Source organism: Neltuma alba, unplaced genomic scaffold (genome assembly GCF_004799145.2).
Source record: "Neltuma alba isolate B1F8T4 unplaced genomic scaffold, ASM479914v2 tig00011733_pilon, whole genome shotgun sequence".
Lineage (NCBI taxonomy): Eukaryota > Viridiplantae > Streptophyta > Magnoliopsida > Fabales > Fabaceae > Neltuma > Neltuma alba.
The window spans coordinates 74002-99011 of NW_021636361.1; the positions used below are offsets into that span (position 1 = coordinate 74002).

The 25010-nt window shown below is 37.2% G+C and overlaps 4 protein-coding genes across 6 annotated transcripts; 1 reads left to right on the forward strand and 3 right to left on the reverse strand.

Annotated features, from left to right (window-relative positions):
* Nucleotides 1-443: 443 nt before the first annotated feature.
* LOC114717329 (conglutin alpha 1-like) lies at nt 444-2313 on the reverse strand. The gene is made up of 5 exons (XM_028902436.1): nt 2007-2313; nt 1793-1884; nt 1668-1739; nt 925-1515; nt 444-821 (listed from the first exon to the last, which is right to left on the reverse strand). Exons 1-5 carry the CDS (start codon nt 2311-2313, stop codon nt 444-446), a joined length of 1440 nt encoding a protein of 479 aa, XP_028758269.1.
* Nucleotides 2314-4376: 2063 nt separating this feature from the next.
* Nucleotides 4377-14358, reverse strand: LOC114717335 (pre-mRNA-processing factor 39). Of its 3 annotated transcripts, none has more exons than XM_028902446.1 (15): nt 14276-14358; nt 13969-14154; nt 13257-13740; nt 12553-12659; nt 11340-11569; nt 10565-10732; nt 10005-10365; nt 9366-9509; nt 7749-7901; nt 7540-7656; nt 6996-7076; nt 6659-6814; nt 5335-5628; nt 4890-5003; nt 4377-4737 (listed from the first exon to the last, which is right to left on the reverse strand). In XM_028902446.1, exons 3-15 carry the CDS (start codon nt 13696-13698, stop codon nt 4639-4641), a joined length of 2466 nt encoding a protein of 821 aa, XP_028758279.1. In that variant the 5' UTR covers nt 13699-13740; nt 13969-14154; nt 14276-14358; the 3' UTR covers nt 4377-4638. The 3 variants fall into 3 exon arrangements, with proteins under 3 accessions (XP_028758279.1, XP_028758277.1, XP_028758278.1); XM_028902444.1 differs by having other exon boundaries at nt 4458-4737; nt 14122-14154; XM_028902445.1 differs by lacking the exon at nt 13969-14154 and having other exon boundaries at nt 4458-4737; nt 14276-14349.
* A 1102-nt stretch (nt 14359-15460) lies between these two features.
* LOC114717339 (mitochondrial import receptor subunit TOM9-2) lies at nt 15461-16196 on the forward strand. The gene has a single exon (XM_028902451.1). It carries the CDS (start codon nt 15572-15574, stop codon nt 15890-15892), a length of 321 nt encoding a protein of 106 aa, XP_028758284.1. The 5' UTR covers nt 15461-15571; the 3' UTR covers nt 15893-16196.
* A 4045-nt stretch (nt 16197-20241) lies between these two features.
* LOC114717337 (plasmodesmata-located protein 3-like) lies at nt 20242-21932 on the reverse strand. The gene is made up of 2 exons (XM_028902449.1): nt 21087-21932; nt 20242-20527 (listed from the first exon to the last, which is right to left on the reverse strand). Exons 1-2 carry the CDS (start codon nt 21844-21846, stop codon nt 20400-20402), a joined length of 888 nt encoding a protein of 295 aa, XP_028758282.1. The 5' UTR covers nt 21847-21932; the 3' UTR covers nt 20242-20399.
* Between the last annotated feature and the right edge of the window lie 3078 nt (nt 21933-25010).

A 25010-nucleotide genomic window follows, 5' to 3' on the forward strand; every position in this document is an offset into this window, starting at 1 on the left:
AAATGATTATTTTAAAAAAAATCATCTAAATCTAATAAACTATGGCTGCAGCAGTAGTAATATCAAAAGTAACGAGGACCCAAACTTGTTCCTTTTTACAGGACCATCTTAAGGCTTACTTTGGAGCATAAGGAATTAAAGCCAGTCAAATAATATAAAGTGAAAGAGTTAGCTTCGAAAGAAAAAGCATCATAACTCATTTTATTTAAAGATGTGGCGGCAAAATAAGATACATTATTCCCTCCGACAGAATTCATTTCAGGTTTTCAATTTGCCAACGTATTATTACAGGTGAAAACAGTAGTCTCCAGCAGCTTGAAACTAAAAAGCATCATATCTCATAATAAGATGCTTGCATTCCCATTCCAAAACGCTTGCATATCTTGGCATTTCTTCAATTGATTTCCTAGCAGATACGTGCAAGAGGCCGTGCAGCTACGTTTCTAAGCCACGGCTCTCGTAGACTGTCGCGGCGGAACCAAGAACAGAAGGGGACTGTTGTTCTTGAGGTTTCTAGCTTGCCCCCCGCTCAGCCGGTACACTCGCTCCACCACTTCTTCCGGCCACGCCTGTATCTGCCCCGGCAACGTCGCTACCATGGCCAAGTGGTTGGTCTTAAATGCCACCCACAGGAAGTGCTCGCTCTGCGACCTAATCGCCACCGCAAAGTTCTGCGGCACCGCCATCACCTGCCCCGCACTTAGCTCCTGGTTGCTCACCGTGTTCCCATTGCTATCCACCACCTGAATATTCGCTCTTCCCTCTACTGCGCACACTATGCTGTGCGCGTTCAAGGTGTAGTGTGGCACATATATCGCACCCTGCAAAACCAACGCCAACAATTCATTCGTCTTAGAGTTTGGATGAGATTCTCTAGGTTATACTGTGTATATATAGAAGCAGTTTAATTAAGTGATTGGTTACATTGTGAAGGGAACCGAACTCAGCGCTAAGCCCCATCATCTTGAGAACTGAGAGGTCTAAGCTATTGACGGTTCTGAGGCTGCCGGCTTGTGGGTGGTACATGTCTGGGGATGTGGTTTTTCCGATGTTCTGTTTCAGTCTGAGGCTGCACAGTGTCTCTTCCAACCCATTCTCGCTTCCACCCCCCTGCTCATCCTCAAGGTCTTCTTCCTCTTCTCCTTGTTGTTCGCTGACAGTTGGTTTGAAGATGCTGAGCTTGAGACCACCTTCCACTCTGATAATGTTTCCCTCCCTCTGGTCGTCCTGTCCTCGGAGATTCTCTACCGTCTCATCGTCGTCGGCGTTGAAGGCGTGCTTCACCATGTCGCTTCCGAACCCTCCGATCACGTTGCCACGTCCTTGCTGTTCTTGTTCCTGTCCCTCTTGTTCTCCTTCTCGACGACCTCGTGATGGCTCCCTCCAACCACGACCACTTTTCGGATGCCATCTTTGTTCTTCCCCTTCCTCCTCCTCCTCCTCCGGCTCCTGCTGCCGCCTTCCTGACTGATATTGGGAAAACTCTTGCTTTTGGTTCCCCGCGAGATAAAATATCTGTCATGGAGTATTATCAGACGTCCCAAAGTTTCAAGTTACTCTCGGTTTCATATGACATAATAATAATACAGGTATGTATATAAATTAAGGCATTCGCCAGACTGCTTAGAGAAGATCAATTTATAATCATTTTGCTTTTGATTACGTACTCTGGGGGTGGGATCAAGCTGATTTTGGTGGTTGGTGGTGTGGAGAAGATGAATGGCATGAACTTCTTCTTTCTCGTTGTTGTACATCCAGAAAGAAACACCCGCCGGCACCGCTATTACATCACCTGGTTTGAAACGACGGATTTTCTGATGACGATCCGGGACTCCTCGTACGTGTTACGACACCCAGGTATTACCATTCCAACTACTCCTCTGCCTGTTCGCATTTATCAAAACAAAACAGAACACTCGCGTGAGTGTAAGTACGTGTGTGTGTCTTTATTAATTAATGTCAAAAGAAAAGAGAAGAATGAGATGAGTATAGTATTAATTAAGTACCTCTTGTGATGTAAATGAGCTGAGGAGAATTGGAATAAGAAGGCAACCTAAGGCCGTGTTGTTCCAAGACGCAACGAAATAGAGCGACACCAACACACTGTAACTGCTTCTGGTTGGGGTCCCATGTCTCGATCCGACCAGCTTCCGACCTAACGACATTGTCGGGTTTCAGTGTGTCGAGCCTCTCGAACTGGCACAGGTTTTGCTGAGGCTGGTCCTGGAGAGCCAAGCTGCAGCTTGCCAGAACAAAGAAGAAGACCGAAAAGCAAAGAGGGAGCGAACTAAAAAGCTTGAAATAATAAGCCATGATTTGTGTTTGTGTTTGTTTGTGGGTGAAGCGGAGAAACTCGAGGGTGAGATTTATAGTACAGAGGAGAGCGATGAGTGAAGGACACGTCACAAGGAAGGCTGGTCAGGTTGAGACATTCTTCGGCATGCATGGCTATGCAACCTTAATGAGTTACACCTCATCAATGTGGCTTTCGATCTTTCTCATAATGCAACGAAAGTTGGTAGAACTAACATGCCCTTGCCTGCATCTGAGGCAGCTTGCGACCACCTGGGTCAGAGAAATACTTGCTTACTGCTGGAGTGCCCTATCCATCCAGGCTTTCTTCAATAAAAATGTTTCAAATGTTTTTTTTTCTCCTTATGGATCCCAAAAATTTCTACTATAATGAGTCATGAAAAGAGAAAATAAAAAAAAATTGCAAGACGTGAGGTCTACTAAAAAAAAAGGGCACTTGAAACATTTTTATTAGAATATGGATGAGGTGAGATTGTAGAAGTATACAAGTATTTCTTCCTGGGTTATGTTATGTCCCAAACAATATATCTCTGTGAGGGATCATTACCCTCTCTCTCCATCTTTATTGTCTTCTTCCATTTATTATATGCGTGTGTCGCTACCTGCTTCTTACTTTGAAGTTTCAGGCTTTCAGCCACGTCAATCTATCCTCATTTTTACTCAGATTAATATTAGGAGGCCACCTGAGTCTGAGTCAGAAGGATTAGGTATTTCATGTGACTACTAACTTTCAATGAATATCCTGGTCAAGAAGAGAGCTCAAAATCTATTAACTGATCAGAATCGATTGATTCATGAGGATAAAGAATGAGAACAGCATCTGCTATCAGTTCTCTTTACATTGTGGCTAAATGTTATGGTGAGTTAGTGACAAACCTGCTGTTTCTTCACATATAGTTCAAACTTGTTTATTATTATCTCAGTGATCCGGCCTCAACCCAAAAGGAAAAAAGAAAAAGAAAAATTAGTACAAGAAGAAAAGAACCAATGTATTGGCTCTCTCATGTCTCATGGGTTTTATGCTTGGACTGAAACTCATGGGCATGGGTTCGAGCTTATAGGATCTGTGACTGTGATTTTCCCAGCAAATCAATTCAGAAAAAAGCCAACATAAACAAAACAAATGCCTCTGTGCACAAAGGCCATGACCTTTGAATGATGTCCTACGCACAAGAGAAGATCTTATCGGAAGATTTGTCACAGTAATTGCATATGAGAGAGAGACAGAGAGAGAGAGAGAGAGAAATGGGGTAGCATGGTCTTTAACTCCTGATAAGCAAGCCCGTGCATTCTTAATTAGAAGGTTTGTGTACCTAATGGTGAAGGAGTGAAGGTAGAGGCCTAATGTATGCAACTTCATTTGAGTATAGAAGAACTTTTTGAAGAATGTTTTTTTGGTTCGATGGGTTTGGGAGAATATGAAGCAACAAATTATGGATTTAATGTTGAAGAGAGATTTTATGAGATATTTATGAAGTGATCATTTTAAAATTATTATGTTTTTGTAATATATCTCTGTGTAGGTGCAGATTACCTTTTCCCTTGTCTAGTAAGCCAATATATCAGCCTTTTCGTTTTTGAGTTGAAAGCCGAATTTAAGAATTGTATAATTTTCGAAAGTTTATATTCTGAAACATTTAAAATTTATAAAACAGTACTTTTTAAAACAACTTATCAAGTACCCAGTCTGAGACAATTTTTTTAATATAACTTATTATTGTCTACAGAAGATATTTAAAAGTTGCCTCCAGTTTTTTTGCTAATTTTTCTTTTTGCCCCCATTTAATAACTCATTAATATTGTTATATTTATTATCACGATAAATTATTTATAAGGTAAATTCTCTTCCTCGTACTCTTCTCCCGTAAACAGATTTTAAAAAAAATAAAATAAAGTTTTCTTAAATATTATTTTTAACTAATTTTAACCACATTATTTTTAACTGACTTTAACCAACTTGAACTTCCATATCATTGAAATTCAGTTACTTATCGAGAGAGAGAAGGTAAATAATAGGCCCAACTGACGCCACCCACCCACTCACTCAACAAGGAAAACAAAAGTGAACCGTATCGTGTGACGTGAATATTTGCATTAAAGCACAACTCAATGTCGACAGAAGCTAAAAAGGAAAGCCTCTACCAGAAAAGGGAGGAAACAAGAAAATATCTTACACTACAAACGGTAGCTAATACAACCGCATCGGTTAGGCGCCAATTTTCTAACTCAAAGCCATATGCCTTAAGACTATTCCTATACCCAAACTGTCCTAAAAATACAGGAACCAAAAATGGAAGGCCATCTCTAATCTTAATCTTGATTAGCTCAGTAATAGCCACTCCCATAATACGTCTGAGGAGCTGCCGCCGCTTGCAGCGCTGGAGCCGCAGCTGGTTGCACATAACTCGGCTGAGGAACTGCAGTCTGAAATTCGGACAAATACATCAGCCCCAAAATATAACATTTAACTTTGTAGATATCACATCAAAAATTTAATAATGAATAATGCACCCAGATTTTAACCCGACATTGCTCCCAATATCATCACCGTAACATGTCAAGGGTTGTGTCGGTACCTGTACTGGATAAGCAGGAGGGTAGGCCGCGTATGCAGTACTCTGTGGAACTGAGGCAGGCACCTGTGAATTAGTGTAAGTACCCCCGTATCCCGCGTAAGCCCCATATGCACCCTGCTTCAAATTTGTATGTGTCATATAAAGTACAAGTGTTTAAATCATCAAGAAACTCACGAGAATATCCCTGATGGTAACCAGACACTTCAGACAGGCAACCAAAGCAAACAGCATCATCAAAACAATTTTATACATTAAAGGGTGGACATAAGCACCCAGGACGCATGGTAGGTTCCCCATCAACATTGTCTGATATGCTAACCTTCTTCCCAAAAGACAGGATCTTTCTTTACCGTGTGCGCAAAAGTCCACTCAACACACCCACACAGAAAAGCAAGAGAGATCATTTCAGCTAGCGTAGTATCAACAGGAAAAAATAACAACCTACCTGCTGGGTGTAACCAGCAGCCCATTGTTGTCCCTGTGCTTGTGTGGCCGGTGGCCAAGTTTGAGGTTGCACTCCATAAGCCCACTGGCCCTGTGCATTTGGATATGCGCCCATTGAAGATTGGGCAGGAGACGGAACAGAGTAAGATCTCGCCATTTTTGCTTTATCTGAACTAAGAAAATCCTCTGCGTGACGTTTTCTCAACTCTGACATACTCCTATGAGGCAAGAAGAGTTTGGCATGCCTATCCTCAGCTCTCTTGATGGATTGAACATCTCCAAAGAGATTCAAGAACTGAAAAATTTTGGGGAGAAAGACACCAAAGGAGGAGTTTGTGATTAAAATGCGGTAGTAATAGGAAAAATGCACAGCAGCCACGCCTTTCAACAAACAGAAAATACACAGAATTTTAAAGATAACAAAACCTGCCAAATCAACAATGCAGGACGGCCATAAGAGAAATATCAAATTAGGGCATCAATAGGGAAGAAGACATCACCAAATTACTTCATATTATAACTCTAACGCTGTTTGACTGACCTATATTCTGAATCAATAACCATTGGAACACACTACTCTGGCAACAAGCCAAAAGCTTCCCAGAGAAGAAGTGATAGTGTTGTCATAGAGTGTCAGCATTATGACTGAGTCCGAAATAATTAAAATACATTCGTTTGGTAAATCCAATTGTTTCAGCACAAAGAAAAATCTCTGAAATTCTGCTGAAGATTAGCAAGTAACTTAACGGAAGTTCCACAGAAATCAGGTGAGATAGAGCATGCAAAAGCTGTTGCAAGCCAGCAAACTTCTGCAGCTCTGAGGAAATTATTTTTCAAAATAGCAAAGGATAGATTTTGACTTTAAAATTTTTTTCTTTTACCTTCCAGACATGTTCACGAGATTTCTCTAGACCTAAAAATTTCAGTTCCCACTGCACCAGGTTTTCTGCTAAGTTGTAAGCAGCAGATGAAGTTAGCTGGAATTTAAGAGCCCCGTCTTGAATTAAGAGTAACACCAAATATAATGGAAGCTTTATTGATCCAAATCACATAAGCTATGATGCAAGTTTTGCTAAAGCTGTGCTAAAGTTAACTTTCAGTTAGAACATCTGTATCAAAAGAGAGTCTCAAAGCTGGATATCTCAAGCCCCTCCCACATTTCCCACTATTCCACTTACAGAGTGAACATTTTCAGTTCCTCCCATTCATCATTTCCCAACTCAAAACAGTGTTTTTAACTCTTCCGTATCCATGAATTTATCGCAGTTAAATGTTTATATAGACCTCAGGAAAAACTTGGAATCATCGTCATCATAACCACTTACCTCCAGAAAAATGCTAGAAAGTTCCTCCCTATCAGTTGCACTAGCAGCATTTGGGTTCTCTGCGCTGGGAACAATGAATTTTGTAACCAATGAATCTAGAAAGTCAATGTCTACTTTCTTAGGCAAAGGTCGGATAGCCTCAAAGTGTAACAAAGCCTGCATGTGCCAACGAAAAACAAAGGTCAGAATATCTAGAACACTACTGCAGTATTTGTGATAAAATAAGATAATAGCAATAGATAAGAGGACCTTTGCAATTTTGAGGGGAAAATCTCCAGCCTTCATCAACATGAAAGTGAAGAAGCAATTATGTGCAAAGTTAAAAGACAGAACATACCTCGAGTATTGGCCTTGATGACTGAACATGCTCAAGCCCCTCAACCAGAATTTCCTTAGCCTTTTCAGCATTCCCAGAAACCTAAGGACCACAGAAGACGGAAACCTCAAGAACACGACAGAGTTCTTATAAAATCAAGCTATGCAGTCAAAGAACATGAAAACAAACCATGAACGGACATAAAATCTGGTCTGCTAACTTGTAACAACCAGAACAAATGTTTTAAAAAATCTCACTAAAAAATATATAATTTGCATTTCAAGTCCTTGAGTTTTTTCATTAAAAAAATATCTTGATTCTCCTCAAATATAGCCTCTCGATGTGTTAAATTTTCATCTTGGAGTGAAAAACAGAAGGACAAAAACATAATAAAATAGCTAACCTTGATTACCAGAGTCATTATGTCAGATGGGGAAAATAAAAATTGAATTGGCAAGATGTCATAACATGGGCAAGAACGGAAATTAAACGCCCGACCTAAGGGTAAGACAAGCTTCCAATTAGAAAGGAGTCTCAGGGCGCTAATAAATGTTGCAGAACATACCAGATATACAAACCGAGAATACTGAGCAAACAACATGGGTAATGTCTGTGAATGTTCTTTTCCTTTTTCAATGGCAATAGCCTGCTCATATAGGGAGTACGCATCGTCCAAGTTACCCTGGGAAATTCATGAGATGCAAATGAGGTGAGCAATTCCAATTTAGATTGCCTCCCAAGCCAAGCCAACAAAATTTCCATAAACCACCATACCAGTCTATTTTCCATATTTGCATGCCTGATTATAGCTTCAAGAAGACCAGGAGAAATTTCGGTGTGCACCAGTTGATAGGCAGCTCGGGCACCAGCTAAATCCCCATTCTGCTCCTTGAAACGTGCAGAGAAAAGATGTATCTCAGGTTGCCTCTGTATAGTGACAAAAACACAATAATGAGATTAAATTGCAAAAATTAAGGGATAATTCTCCCTGAACATGAATTATAATTGTGATTAGTATGATGACACAGCATGCTACTTGCACACGGACAAAATTAACATCAGTCAATCATCACATTCTTTTCTCAACCAAGAGCAAGACCAAAAATCCCACAAATGGATGCTAGGAAGACTAGTTCCTGACAATGCCAGGAAAAGTAGCACAAATAAGATTCGCATTTTTCATCACTCCACCTCACCACCACAAAAAATAATAACATGATTCCAAACACCAACCCCTTGTCCAATCTCACTTCAGGCACCACTTGTTTCTTCGATTTCAATACTTGGCATGCCAAACTTCTTACAATTAAAGATGAATAGACAATATAAGCCCTTCCAAGTATCAAAGATAAACAACTTTTGTTCAAATAACAAACGAGCTTATTTAGTATGTAATCATACAAGTTCACCCTTAAGAAAGACAATCATTTCCAATCATTGCCGATCTTTGGTTCAACCCTTGTTGATATAACGTGATCTAAGCTCTTCCTCCTCACATGTTTGGTTTACTAAAAAAGGGCCAAGTGGAAGAAAAGCCCATTTCCTTTCCCCGGTTAGTCATGTTTTGTTCAATGCCTGTGTACAGTGCATTTACCCATGAAATCATGTTTCATCTTTGCGGAGCAAAAGGAAAGCAGCTTCTTGGGAACAAAAATGGAAGGTCAAATTCAAGACTACACCTCCAAATGATAACACAAAGGGCAAGATATGAAGAAGCACCCTGGCAGATCCCAGCCCAATAACCTTATATTTCACACACACCCCCCATCCTCTTCACAACTCTTGCTTTCAGCTTTGCCCAGATCAGAGACCCGGGGGGGGGGGGGGGATTGGCAGTTGTCAACCTTGTATTTTAACAAAAAACAATTTATTTAAACATTGAAAGTGTATTGTTTGCTAGTCCCTTTTATATAATTAGCAATTTCCAGATTTATTTCTAATTGAAAATAAAATTGGAAATTATTTGAGAACCTTCTATTAATAATCTAATAGTAATAACTAAAACTGCATATTTTATTAATTTATTAACAAGTATTGCCGCCAATAATTATTTTAGCATGATAATTACAATAAACAATCATGATATTTAATAATTGCCCTTTTATCTGTTTATAATTGGGGCATTATAGTCATTTACTTCAATTTCTTTTCCATTGCCTCGTCCCTTTCATTCAACTAAATATAAATTTACCCATCAACCTATGTTCCTTTCTATTGCATATTAAAACATCAATGCGGCTTCTATCTTCCCATTCCATTCTTTCTAAACAAATTCATCCAACCAAACCCACCCTCAGTATTTGGGAAATTAAAAGATCATAAGCAAACGATCACCAACTTCACAACAATTTTAAGCTGTATAAAAACAATTTGATAAGTGTTAGAAATCACCTTCACAAAGACCTGCGTTGCCCGAGCAATTACATTATTTGCAAGATCCATGCTCCCACTGGCCTCCATACATAATACATACCGTATCCAGTACTCCGGATAATTGGCACATGCAATGACACATCTTTCATACAACTTTACAACCTGATCCGTGCAGAACAAAGAAGAAAAGGATATTATATAGATTGTTTCTACTCATAATTCATCTCCACATAAGCCAAAAGCATTAATACAAAACACAAAAGGAAATATAAAGCATCAAGAAATACTCCTTAGGGGAACAGAGAGGCCCCTCAAATATGAAAGGAGGGACCCTCCTTGCCTGAGACAGATGACTAGGAAGATTACAAGACACCTGCATGCATAACATTCGCAGTTTAAAAAGATTAAACTTTTACATACACATGACGAACCTAGAATGTCCACTGACAAATCAGAGTTTGAAGTACTTAGCCTCAAGAAACCAAATCGAAGGCCCATGCTTTAGTCTCAGTTCAATTTCCCCATTAAAAAGTTGCTTCATCCAACGAATTAGCCAATAAAAGCATATGATACAGCAGATATTACTTACTGTAAGTCAATCTATAATAGGAAAAACTAAAAACAGAAAGCGCACCCATGGAAAACCAGTTCAGTTACCTTGCTAAAGTCACCTTCTCTTTCTATAAAATCCAGATAATTATGCCAATTCTCAAGCTCTGCAACATTGAGGGGCCGTACATGAAAGTAGGGCCTCCTAATAGCTGTTTCAAAACCAATGATCTTAGAATCGAACTCTTTAGCTTTCTTATATAACTCTTCTCTAATGGCGACATACTTCTCCAACTCTTCCGCTTCTGTTAAGCCGGCACTTACAGGTTTAGGAGGATTTTCCGCACCATCAGGACGAACTTCTCCCTCATTGGCTTGGCCACCATCCTCTGAAACTGTGCCTCCTCCTGCGGCTTCATCAGGAGTTCGCAATTCTGATAAAGGACGATTTCCAGCTAACTCCTTAAAGCTGCAACACCATTTACAAAAAGGAAATAACATTTAGTAAAATATACTGAGAGATCAGATCGCATGCAAGACAATAAGCCCTGAAACATTTATCATTTAATTATTTGAAATTAGGCGCTCATTATGCAGGAGCATGGTCTTGGGAAGAACACCAAAATCCAAACTACAATGATTAAATAAAACATAGAAAATATAATTACCTGCTAAAATACCGATCTAATTGTTGGTTAGGATTCTCTAATATTCTGGTGTAGATCATGGCAAGACGGGCCCAATCTTGCTGCATGTACTCGTATTCAATGTATTTATCCCACAATGGAAAAGAAAGATAATCTGTTCCAACATAAGCCAATCCTCGTTCAAAAAGCCTGAAACATAGGAACATTAGAGTTCGATTAACATGCAATTAACAAGCATCAACTACTGATGCACATCTAGATGTGGGAGACAACAGCATGAATGTTCAGGGAGAACAAACAAATCAGTCTTAACATCATATAGGGACATCCAAACACTGCATTTACCTTCCTGCATAATATCATAATATGTCCGAGACATGGAGCAGTCATAGAGGCCATCTTAGCCATTAACCAGATCAGATCTTCCCAGCAGCAATTTGCATATTGATGCACCTCAGAGTGTCAAACTTAAGGACAGCAACCATTCAAAGAAAACTAAATATCTACGGTCTTGGAATCGATTGGTAAAGTAGATGAGGGAGTAAAGAAGTAGATTGCCCTAAATTTAACACAGCTACCCCTTTGTAGCCTCAAATCAAGGATTTAAAACACAGGAATAAAAACATTTTAATATACATTCCCATCATAGATTTTCTGCCAAAAAGGGGTATCACTGTTGCAAAGTTCTGAAACCAGGTTAGAAGATAGACTGAAAAACACCAGAGCCTGGCGAATATGAAATCAAATTGAGCTCCCAACACAAAGAAAGGACAACAAAAAGTTAGGCAGCCATTACCTACGAACTGTCTCTGGATCCCCATATGTGCTTATAGCAAATATGCAATAATGCAACCACATATCCACTGAATATGTAACTCCTTGAACCGCTCGCTCATAGACTTCAACAACTTTATCAATAGACCCAAGACGAGCTTCATGATCAGCATACTTCTTCCAATATCCATAGCACAAAGGAAATTCGGCTAGAAAAGCATCATAAACTTTTCGGATCTTCAGAATGTTGTTCTGCAATGGAGGAAGCATTAATAAACAGGTTTCACTATTGCACAGAAACAAACAAACAAACACGACAATGACATCAAGCAGTCAACATAAATTTTAATTACAGGAACAAACAATGGAGGAGAAAATCGGGAAAACAGAAAGCCATTTGGCCATGCAATCACTTGTGTTCAAATCATATCTAACAGGGAATACCAAATAGCCAAAAAATGATTTCCAATAAGGCAATAAGTCAATATTCCTAAGGGTGTAACGGTCACATTTTAAGTAGAAAGAAAATGAACTAATGAAGACTATGAATATCCAATTCAAAACAGGCATCACAAAACATAATAAACAAGTCACAAAGCATCAGAATAATGTTCTTTCATGAGTATTTCTTCAAAATCACTTCCTCCTGTATATTTAGGTAACAGGAGTATAAATCATAGAAATACAAAAAACTTCATTGATCTCAAATGACGCCGCACCCCATGAAGAAAAAGAAAAAGCTATCCAACTTCAATCATAAAAAGTTTCAAATGCACCAACATCATAGTTCTGGTGTGCAGCTTCCAGTTACAGATCTATAGCTGTTAAGCCTGAGAAGTATGAAGTAAAAAATTTTAAGCGTATTTGTGACAATAACTAAAGACACCAGGAAAATAAAATCAAAACATGGGAAGGTAGACCTAACCTACAAGTGCCAAGAGGAAACGTGCATCACCAATTCCTCACCCCCTCCCTACCCCCCCAACCAAAAAAAAAAAAAAAAACCACCACAGAGAAGCCAGGCTATATGGAATGCAATGACATAAGCACAATATAATACCTCAGTTCAGACAACCAATTGCATCATTAGATTAAAAAGTTGAAAACACTAATAAAACAGGCAGTTTCTGGAAACAATCAAGTGAGCGAATCTAGCAAAACTGATGTGTTGAATTCGCGAGTACAAAGGAAGATCGCACATGCAGTTGCTGTCTAAAAATTTTATTGCAACAAACCTCAGCCACTTTCTCTGTTTCCTCGATCAGGGAAGTCCAAGCATTAAAATCTAAAGAATTAGCTCTCACAATATTCCACAGCCTATCTTCCTCAGCAGACATTGCAGCTAAGAATTGCAAAAAGAAAGCAAGTAAATAAGTACATAAATTTGTCTGATGACATCATATCTTTACACACATGCACACAGCACAATCATTGTGTAAATAAGACCCAAAAATGTAAATATAAGATAACGAACAAAATCACAACAAAATAATGAAAAGCCTCAAAATATTGATCCAGTAATCCAAAGCCCAAGGATGTTACTTGGATTATATGGTTTATTGCTTATCATACACTACAATGAGTACAGCAGTGAATTATTAAGAAGATGAAAGTAGTTAAATATTATGTGAACCGGGAAGCATATCAATTTTCCACAAAAAAGTAAAACCATTAAGGGAAAAAAATATCAATATGAACCTAGTGTAGAATTTCAAAGATAGCAGGAAAAACACTATTGATCAGTAAGAGTTAGCTGGAAACTGAAGTCAGTAAAGTATGATTATTTAAAATATTTGAGAGAAAAATAACCATTTAGTTCTTGAACTATTAAAGGTTAAAATGCTAAGCAGACATCAAATTCACGTTCTTCAAATGAAGTCAAATAACAACCAAGACAATCTTCCGCCTAACACTTAGTGCCTAGTAAGCAAAAGCATACCATAACCATCAGCAAGCTGTTTCTCATCAGCTGCTGATCCATCAATATTCTCCAACACACTCCCATTCTCGAGTCCTGTGGCATTTGCCACTGCCCCATTTACCGATGAATTATAGTCAGGCACTTGAGAATATTCTGGGGCTGTGTTTCCACCGGCAGTCTGATTACCATCAGTTTGCATAGTTCCACCAGTCGTGTTGAACTGGACTTGTTGTAGAACAGAACTAGGATCCCCACTGTAAGCATTCCCATCTCCGAAATTAGAACAATTCGATTCAAATGTTGCATTAGCCTGCTGAGCTTCTGAACCAGACTCGACAACAGTAGAAACTGCCTCGGGAATAGGATCTGGTATGGCATTAGCTTGGCCACTTGAAGCATAGCTCGTGGAATTGAAGCTTACAGCTGCAGATTTTTCAGTAACTGCTTCGCTATCACCCATGTTCAGATAAATGGGTCCTTACCTCCAAAGAAAAAAAAAACTCTGCAAACACAACAACCAACGGCTTTCCTTAGGGCCGGTTCACGGTGGAATAAAATCTGTTTGCGTTCGGAATACAGTAATATAGATCATGAAAGTGTGATAATCCTTGATACATAGTCATATCTACTTAAACAGATGGAATATAGACTAGACAACTAGTGTATGCGAAAAAAACAGTCAACCGCAACATCAAACTAAATTAAATAGAGAATATATCGCGGTGGATACATGCTTGAAGCGCTTCCAACAGCGAAATTTAAAATTAAGACCGATAAAGGCGCACGACAGTCGTGTTGAAATGCTAATCAGAAACACTTTGCTACTTCTCCGCGGGCAAAAACCACCAACAAAATGCAACATCAACAGCACCCGGTGACTTACTCTAGAATTGAAACAAGGCACAACAACACGAACCTGTAAATTAAAAAAGATAAATCAAACACTGCCCCTCTATCTAAACATCAGAAAAACCTAGGGTTTCAATCTGTAAGCCCTAATTAAAACAACAAGGCGAATGCAGGCGCTATGTACATACCTGGAATGCGAGGCCTCGTACTTCCAGAGAGTTCTCCTATGGCGAAGATTGAACCCTGCTGGAAGAAAGTGATTTTGGTGTTAAATCGTAAAATAGAATGTGCGGATGAGGAGGTAGAGTATGTTGACATAGGAGGCTCCCTTTATACCGTGAAACACTGGGTGCGGGCGGCTCGATTGCGCTTGCTGCTGCTGTTAGATCTGAACCGTGAGTGGGAGAATCGAGTTTGATCTGAACCGTTGGTTAGGTAAACCTTTGTGGATTGAAAAGGTACAGGGTTGATGATGCGGGTGCACGGTTAAGCAGAGGGCATGGCCTTGGCTTGTGATGGCTGCAAGTGGCGTCCTGGTTCCAGGTTTCGTGGCACAAGGGCCCGACAGACAGGAGCGACAAGAAGTAGAAGTGGAGCTTGGGCCGCTGAGGTGGGCTAATATCTAGTGTCTCTATAAAATAAGGAGCCCAGTTTTTATAAAATTTATTAAAAAAAAATTATTTGCGTCATAAATTTACATTTTCCGGAATTTGGGACTGTAACTAGTACTAATTAGTCCCATAAAATTTACATATCACTAGTCCTAAATTCCGGAAAATGTAAACTTATGAGTCAAATAAAATTCTCCCTTGCATTATTTAAAAATTACAGGCTTTGTTAAACCCTGCATTTTTTTTATTTTTCTCTATACATTTCAGGATATTAGGTTAAATTTTATTTTTTGTTTTTTATATTCTGAGTGGTAAAAGGAAAAAAGTGAAGAAAAAAAAATCTGGCTGGTAAAACTATATTGCAATAAGTTTTAAATGTAAAAAAATAAGTATTTCAAGGGAAAATCAATATTTTAATAATAATTTAATATAATAGTCATATTTTGAGAAAAACGTAATTAAAAATAATAATTCTTTAGATCACATTTTTATCATATTCCTCTTATTATTTGAAAGTTAGCAGCAATTCTCCCATTCATATGATTTTCTTTTTTAAAAAATATGGCAGCAAAAAAAAGATAGGATTTTTTTTTGTAACAAGAAATTTTTGTTGCTGTTATCCAAATAAATATAATGACGATTTTTTTACGTTGTTACCTGTTAGCTTGTTTTAAGATTTATTGATGATGATGATTAAAAAGCTAATAAAATCGAAATGAATGTAAAAGACAGCTCGAGGGTTAAACGCGGGCCGCCCGATTCAGGGAAACATTCGCCGCTATTAAAAACCTAACTAGCCGGGAAGGGCAGTGGTGTGATCTCTAGTGACCGCCGAAACCCTCTCTTCCCAGTAAATCCCTTTCCTCAATCCTCATGGCGTCCCAAGGTCGTAGGGGTGGAGCCTCGCTCCCTGATAGGCCCACAAGGAACCAACCCACCGGTATTATCTCCAAGCTTTCACAGTCTCCTCTCGTCTCCAGGGGCAAGGAGGTTGCCGGCGACGCCGCTCTCGTCACGAAGAAGCTCCTCAAAAGCACCGGTAAGGCCGCTTGGATCGCTGGCACCACTTTCCTCATCCTCGTTGTGCCTTTGATTATCGAGATGGACCGTGAGCAGCAGTTGAACGAGCTCGAGCTTCAGCAGGCCAGCCTTCTCGGTACCCCTACCACCATGGGTCCACCGCCCCAGAAGTGAATGAACCGTTTAGGTTAGGTAAATTTTCTGGTTCGGTTTTCAATGTGATTGTTTGAATCTGAGTCACTTGGGTTAGATCTTGTGGAAGCATTGGGAGAATCATTGCTGATTCTCTTCTTTTTAATGGTATTGAAACAATATAAGTCCATGATTTCGTATTGCAATAACCTTACAATTGTAGCTTTAGAAGTATTCTAGTGCAAATCTTCATATCCCTGTATGTTTTTTTGTTTTTTGCCAACTTATATCCCTCTATATTACTCCTTAATATACATTATCAAGTCAATGTGGTACGTTTAATTTATCGTCTTACTGGTCTTAGTGTTCTGATTATTCATGTATGCAGTTCGGGTTTAGTAATCTGATAAAAGTGGAAGAAAATTTTCGTGTTCGATTAATAAAAGATGGAGGAGGGAATAGGAGAAACTGAATATTTCTATCAATTATTATTGAGTGACTGCCTGATACGATGTCCAAGGGGCCGTTTGATTCATTGAATCATGGGTAACAGAATGTAATGTAATAACTGAGAATGGAATGTGATGCAAAGAAAGATTACAATGAATTTGTTTGGTTCAACTTGATAGTGTTAAAAGGAATAATAATTTTTATATTAAATTTAATAATCATAAAAATGAAAAAGACTGAAATATCCTCATCTTTTTCTTATTGGATTCAATGCCTTCTTCCTCCTCCCTTCACATTACTCACCATAATAAATTTCCAGAAAAATAATCCTTCAAAACAAAAGAAGAGTTGTTCAAAAAAAAAATTGTGAAATCATTAGATGGAGGAGGTATCAAATTTGCAAAAATAAATAGGGACTCAAATTAACAGGACAAACTTGGATTCAGACATACAAAAAGTAGAATTATAAAAGTAAAGAAGGTAGAGGCCGTTGCTGAGTAGGGAAATCAATGGGGAGACAGATCTGCCAGGTAGCTGGAATTTTGGAGATGATGCTGATGATTAGAACGAGTTCAAATGAGTGTGGAGGAGTTTGATAGTGGCAACAACAATGCTGAGGTGAACCACACAGGTAGATTGATGGCTGTTGCTAGTCGGTGGCTATAGAGTAGATTTGATGGTGAGTGATGGATGGCTGGAGAGGAAAATGGGTTGATGGTTTCTTATTTTATTTTAAGTACAGTCGTGTAATTTTATCATGTGTATTTACTAAAGTACTATTTATAAAATATTAAACATATGTAACTAATAAAAATACTACTTTAGAAAAATGGATAAATATGACAAGTAAAATGAATTAGGATTTTATATTTAGGACTAATTAGATATCAAAATAGTTTTTATATTAAAGAATAGGGTTAGTATGCTGTTAAAAAAAAAACTAGTTGTGAAAAAATATTATGGGATTTCATATTCAAAATTTTTAAGGTAAAATAATATTTTTCTGTTGGCACTAAAAAATCATTTTTCCAAAAACATATTTGATATTATATTTTATAAATACATATACACATATTAATTATTTATTAATTATATTTTTTTTACATATTATTTATTATGTTGGCAAAAAATATATTATTAACAAATTTATTATTTCAAATAAAAATATATTATAAAATTTATCTTTTATGTAATTAACATATTAACTTAAGTTTTTTTAGTAATTTGTATATATGAAAAATATTTCTGATAACAACTATCCAAGTACTCTCACTTTATCAAAATTATTTTTTTATAAAATCTATTCTCAAAAATAATTTTTTTCCTAAAAGTTATTTTTCAAATCATGATTAGATTTTGTCCAAACATCTCATAAATCTTTTCATCTAAGCTGCAAAAATTAAACTGATAATTTCGTAGAAGGGTAACTGTTACGCGGACAAAGGAAGGAAGGAAAACCGCCACAGGACTCCTACTTATCCAGTGTTAATTTTTTTAAGAATCCTAGTTCATTGTTCCTCTTTCTAATAAACGCAAGAATTTTTACTTGAAATGTAAAGCTCATCCAGACATGTACAATTTGCGTTTTCCGTCTAGAGAATATCTACTTATCTAGTTAGCCGTGGGAAGTATCTATGAATATTATCCAAGGCTAATGAATCCAATATAATGGAACAAGAATTAAATATGAAAAATCTTTTGTAAAAAGTGTACGACCCTAGTATTGCTAGTAAGTTTGTATATAATTTTTCTGGATTCACACATGTTAAGTCTCTTCAAATCTCAATGTCAGTTGGCAAGGAGATCCTAGCTTTGCATTTCAATATTAGTTTTTTATAATTTCTTACTGAAAATATCATTCAATATCATTTTGTTTCTTTATAGAAAAAAATTCGAATGCCCACTATTAGAGCTAGTAAAGCCAGCCTGACAGTGCAAATACAGGCCAGCCAGTGGCGGTGCAGGACGAAAGCGATATCAACTGAAATAACCCGCACCTTAGTAGGCTGGTAGCCCCACTAAATATATTTTTTTTGGAAAAAACTATTATTATTTATATAGGTTGGGTTTAATTTGAAATGTTAAAATTAAATTTGAAGTCTTAAACTTGAATAATGGGTTGTAATAAAATAGTACGAGAATTAATTTATAATTTAAGAAGATATTTTAGAAAAACTGACACATGTTTTTTAATAAATAATTAATTTAACCAATTTTCTAATCTAAATTAATTAAGTAGATCTTTTATATATATGTATATATAAGCATCACATGTTTATTTAATCATATAAAAGTATGTATAGTAACAACAAATAGATGAAAAATAAATATAGACGATACTCTCTATATAACTACAAACATATATAAAATGCTTAATTACATATGTAATAATATAAATGAAGCAATGTCCATATGGAATTTGAGAGTTAAAATCCTGTAATTATATTATATAATATATTAAAAATTTCATGAAATTTTTTTAAAAAATTAAAAAATATATATATTTAAAAAAAAAAAAAAAGGCTAGCCCACAGTCACAGCAGAGCGGGCCATAGACAGTGTAGGTTGGAATGACCCGCACTTTGATGGGCTAGCATGAGCTTGCTTTTTTAACAGACAGACCCAACCCGTATTACTGGCTTCCCGCTGTACACTAGGAACTGTGTTGCTGAGAAAATCCGAATGATTGAGAAATCCAAATGATTGCCACTTGCAATTGGCAAACACTTCAGTTGAGTCATTCAAGTGAGAAATTATTATTTTTGAATTATATTATACAAAGAGTAAGGACGTGGCCAGCATCTGTCAAAGTCATTATTTTAAAATGTAGTGACAAGATTGACACGCGAATATTAGTACTGAGCCTGGGATTAAACTTCTTCAAGATGCTCAATCATACCATATAGCTGAATCTCATGTTCAAACGCATTCTTTAGCGTTCCAATCAAGTCGCCACAAATTCAAAAAAAAAGTAAGTGAAATTGGACAGTATAATAAACCATATATACATACCAAATATAAATGGGTTAAGGTACATCTACCACTCTAAAATAGTTTCACAGGTGTATCTAGTACCTTAAAATATTTTATGGTGCATCTTGCACCCTGAAATATTTATTTTAGGTGCGTTCAACACTCTAAAATATTTTTTAGTGTATCCAGCATCTCAAAATGTTTTTTTTAGGTGCATAAAGCATCCAAAAATATTTTTTGGTGCATTTAACATCAAGGCAAAAAAAATATTTCAAGATGCTGGGTGCTCCTAAAAAATACTTTGAAGTGTTAGATGCATCACAAAATACTTTAGGGTGCTAGATGTGTCTGAGAAAAAATTTCAGGGTGTTTGATGCGTCTGAGAAAATACTTCAGAATGTTAGATGGACTTTAACCCAATAGAAATTTCTAGTTCCCCTTTTCATCTCCCATGTTTTGATTTTGACTCCAATCACATATGCTAAGTGTGGGAGAAGAACATAATGTACAGTTTAAAAAAAAAAAAAAAAGAGGACCAAATAAATGTAATATAATATTTTTCTGTTTTTTTTCAGATGCAGCTATATGATATACAAGTCAAAAGTATCGATAGTTTATACAAAGTAATTCCACCTTTTATCCACAAAATTTTTTTTTGGGGGAGGGGGGAGACCATTCTTAAAAGTAATTCGAAGGTTTTTTTTTTTAAGTCAATCATTCTCTCACCTAAAAGGAATTGAACTTCAAAAATCCATATCCAAATTTAAGACTAAAAACCTAGAACAGTTTTATTCCCGTGTTTACCAGCTATAAGAAAGAGAAGCCATGACTAAGAGCTATGTTTGTGCTAGTGGGGACAGATAAATCTATCACACATCACCCAATGATCTTGTGTCCCAACAAAGCACCTCCTTCATTGATTCCCCAAGATGAACCCAACCCAATTCAAAAGGAATACACACCAATCATGGATGACAAGAAATTCCTTTTCATCCCCTTCAGTCTTATAAACTATACAAAAGGATCAATCCAAAGTATATTCTTCTAACATGTTAAGACTAGAAATATGAACGAACCTCTGAGGTATAATAGTATCAGTATCTACAAAATCAAACCCAGTTTCAATTCAATACTTACCACTCCGTTTCTTGAACATTGATTTGACAAATAACAAACAAGCGATTAAGAATCCTAAAGCTGCAACCCCTCCTACCGCAAGAGCCACTGTCTTCTGTGTGTTGTGTTGCCCCATTCCTGATTTCAAGCAGAGCAACCACAATATAAAGAGAGGCATTAGAATCATGTCTTCAAATGCTATCACAGCTAGAGGTTTATATCTTCACACAAAGAAGATCGGATACCTACCAGTCTACCATCCTAACATATTTCACAGGTTTTCAAATGAAGTCTGGCCCCATATTTGAATCAACGGGACAAAATAGCCGGTATCATCATCAGTTATCAGATTCAGTGTAATATGTTGCAGTGTTATTGGAAATTTACATGAAGATGATCAGTTAAAAGTATGGAAATAATACTCTACAAGTTTACATCAAGATGCACGAGTTAACGAATTGTCCGCTGAATCGAAATGAAAGAGTATATTCTCGGTGATTTTGGCAGTGTCCTAACAAATATAATATTATGGTCACTTTTTCGTCGGGGGATTTCTATTTTCTAATTACTAATATGTACAAATGTTCTGATCATATAAGCACAAAGTAGGTGAAAAATGTAGCACTGAATTACAATTAAACAGGTATTGAAGCATTATCAGAATGATGGGAACTAAGACCTCTCTCTACAGCTTTACCTGAAGACGAAGATGATGACTCGCCATTCCCAGGCACTCCATTAGGATAAAAGTTGTAGCTGATATAGCACCTTTGAAGATAAATTTTGGCAGAAATTGAGTCACCACACAGAGATTTAGCCTGGTCCTCAGCACTCTTCACACAATCCCCGCAATCACTACTAGATAAATCGCCTTCGCACTGCCCCAACACATACAGAGACTGGTAGCTTCCAGTGTAAAACAAGCTTCCTCCACTTTTCACTCCATTTTCCACCATCCCAAAGGCTGTCTCTCTTCTCTCAGCGAACCCACTTCCGCTCGCCTGAATCGACCCACATACCTTGTACAGCAGCTGAGTCCCAGAGACTTGCTTGAACCCGACGATCTCGTACCGCAAATAGCACCCATTGAGCTGGATACGCGCCGCCACAACCTGGCCACAAAGCTTGCCGAGCATATCGGGAATCTTGCTCACACATTTGTAGCAGTCGGAGTTTGAGAGGTCTCCCCTGCATTGGTACAGACCCATGATCGCATTCTGGCCGTCGCCGGCGGTCGTAGTGGCGAAAACCTTTTGTGCAGATTGTGCGACGAGAGTACCCACTAGAGACTTGAGGTTCTGCGAGTAAATCCCTGATGGGTCTTGAAATTTCTGGTCCGCACAGCCCTTGTAAACCAAGTCAGTGTAATCCGCAGCTGAAATACGATGAAGAAGGAGCGCGAAAACAGTGAAGAGAAACATAGAGTGGAGAGACGAAGGTTTTCTCATCATACCCATTCTCGGATTTCTGTCAAGAGTGAAAATTACCTTCAGAGTTTTAGGCCATGTAAGGTTTTGGAGAGGGCAAGAGGGATGGGAGGTTCTGGACAGAAGCTTAAAAAGGGTTTTGAATTTTTGGCGATTTGCTATGAAAACGGAAAGAAAGCTTTTGTTGTGTGAGATTTGGACTTTATTTTGGGTTATTTTCGTGCACAGCACCGGTATAAATGACTGCATTATCTGAATTCTGAAGAATGAATGAACTTGTTGATTTTAGCATAATGAATCATTAAAGGTTAAAGACGATCCCGCATCAAAACCAAAAGTGAACGCGATTTGATATGATTGCGTGGCAAACTGGGACATGAATTTATATGTGCGTGAGTGTTTTGACCAGAACACCTAACTTTTGAAAGCAGTGAATAATTAATAATTTGAGGTCACAGGAAAACCGCGTTACTCTGGGACAGCAACCATAGCTGGATCAGAATGCAGGGGCCCATCGGAATTAAGCAATTCACCAGCTTTGTCAGAGACATAAATTTCGGGAATATGGAAAAGAATCAAGGGAATATTTCATTTTACATTGTGCATAGTTCTTCAGTAGTTCCCGGAGGGATTATTAGTCGACAGGAGAGTTTGATTTATTCAGTGAATCTATTAACTATCCTGCACGATTAACTTGATCATTTTGATTGCCAAAATTTGCCACTCATTATTCGTAGTTGAGACATTAAAAACAAAAGAAAGAACATTCACGGCAGACACGAGCATCATTGGACTCGTTTGATGCTTGGAGCATGCAATAACGAGTTAACGATATGTCTTGGGAGGAAGCCCAGAAACCCTGACTGCTATATACAGTATTGTTCTGAGAATTTGCTATGAAGATGCATTTTTGCAACTTAACTCTTGGGATAAAAGGTTGGAGCTCGACTGAATCCAAAACATAATGAATTTGCGCTTTTTTTGAGTTGCAAAAGATTGGCGAGCTTCATTTGAGTATGTCCTCCCCTTGTGTTGCTTTGGTCCTTGTTGGATCAGGGATATAGTTTTGTGTATGCAATACTAATATCAAAAGGCTAGACTCTACATAATGAATCTAAACATTGTTTCTGTTACAGTCTCCATGTATCTCTCAATCCATGAGCCATTAGTCCTGACTGTTTTTGTCAAGTCCATGTTCTTGTTTAGGTTTTTTGAATATATATTTCTTTAGATGGTGCCTGTTTAGTGTTGTGTCTTGCTGATTTGTATTGATGGTTGTGATTTTTTTTTTTCAGACACGGGAGAAAGCTCATAGCCCGGACAAAAATACAACTATCAAAGATTGCATTCCAATCTCTTATTAGGCATTAAAATTTTCACATGGCCAGAATAGACATCTAATTTAGAAAAATTTGAAAGAGCCACTTTGACCAAAGTATCAGCAGTCTAGTTCTTTATTTGTGATATACTTCTCTAGTTCTTAATATAAAACATACTTAACTAATTTGATTAAATTAAAAATGTTAGGTAAATTAGTTAGTTATAAGAAATATAACATGTTTTTCCTAAAATACTATAATCATCTTTCTTAATACCACATCTTCTTCTTCTACTTGATTATGGTTAGAGAAGTATCTATAGGGGTAATTTAGAGAAAATTGATAAATATGAAGAATGAGTCTTATATTTAGAACCAAAACTAACTGAGCAGTCGGATCTTATATTAAGAACCAGAGGAGTATGATTTACTTTCAATTCCCCTAAGTAATCCATAAAGCTGCGGAATTGTTTTACCATCAGATTACACCTACCATCTCTTTGTTATTTGCCCTTTTTGGGAAGTCGCCTCAAAACGAATCCCGTCCTTAAGTAAAGATTAACGTTACCCTTTCTTTCTTTTTTGATAATCCTGTCAACTACCCGATATTCAGTCCCCCCCCCCCAGATCTTATCTAAACGTTTGACCAACCGACTAATTCGCATTGAGGTCTTGTGATCAAAATGCCACTCGGATTTTTTTTTTAACCCTCTTGTGATCAAGGCTTGATTGCTAAATTGAGTGCTCCCTTTTTAATGTGATTGCCCAGCAATGAATTCTACGTTTTACATGAAATGTTGAACAATTGCTTATATCATGTTATATGTTATTTATAATGCTTGAATAAGTGAATTTTATATTTGATTGAACGAACCTTTGTGCACATCTCACTCACACACATGAAAAGTTGTAGTTTCTGACCGGTCACTAGCAGCTTGTTATGGTTTTTTTTTTTTGGTCCATGTATTATACATTTTATATAAATGGAAATCTCCTATTTCTGCAGACCGTCCGATCAACGGGGCCGCACTCGTCCCGCCATCTCTTTTTAAAATGTATGGACTAGATTTGACGGTGGGTAGAAAGTCACCACTCACCTATGTGATTGTGGGTCATTTTACTTTTTAAAAAAATCTATTACGATTAAAATTGATGGACATTGTATTAAAAAAAAAAAGGAGAAAACACACTAAAATCCTCTAAAAAATGCTAAAAGACAAATCAGGGTGAATAAATTTCAAAATCTCAAATTAGACCCCTTTATGCTATTTTGGAATTTTAAAATATTGTGAAATAATAACATTGTTCTCATTCACAATAATTATTTTTATAAAACTATTGACTACTCTATTTAACTATTGATTGCTTTTGCTTTCAAAATTCCGGTAACTGCTTTTATATCGTTACTAATTACACAAAAGTAGTAAATAACTAAACAAAAAGTAGCCATTAAATTTCCAACAACATTTTATATATTTTTTGAATTTTTAAAACAAAAGTAGTGAATAGCAAAACTATAATAGTCAATAGTTAAATAAGAGTAGTCACCAAAATTTTTGAAATGAAAGTAGTCAATTATGATGCTAGAGCAGTCAATAGCTAAATAAGTGTAGTCACCAAAATTATAAAAACAAATGTAGTCAGTAATTGAAAAAGAGTAGTCATTATAAAAGAAATAATAGTCACCAGAGCTCCGACGACTGATCACCAGAGTTTCGGTGACAAGTCGCCAGAGCTCCAGCAGTTAGCCACAAGTAGGGTCGTTAGTGTCAGAGCTTTGGGGCTAGAAAACTAACCAAAGGTACTGACGTGGTAATATTAAAAAAAAGAAAAAAGTAATAAAAGGCATTTGTGTAATTTTATAATATTTGAAGAT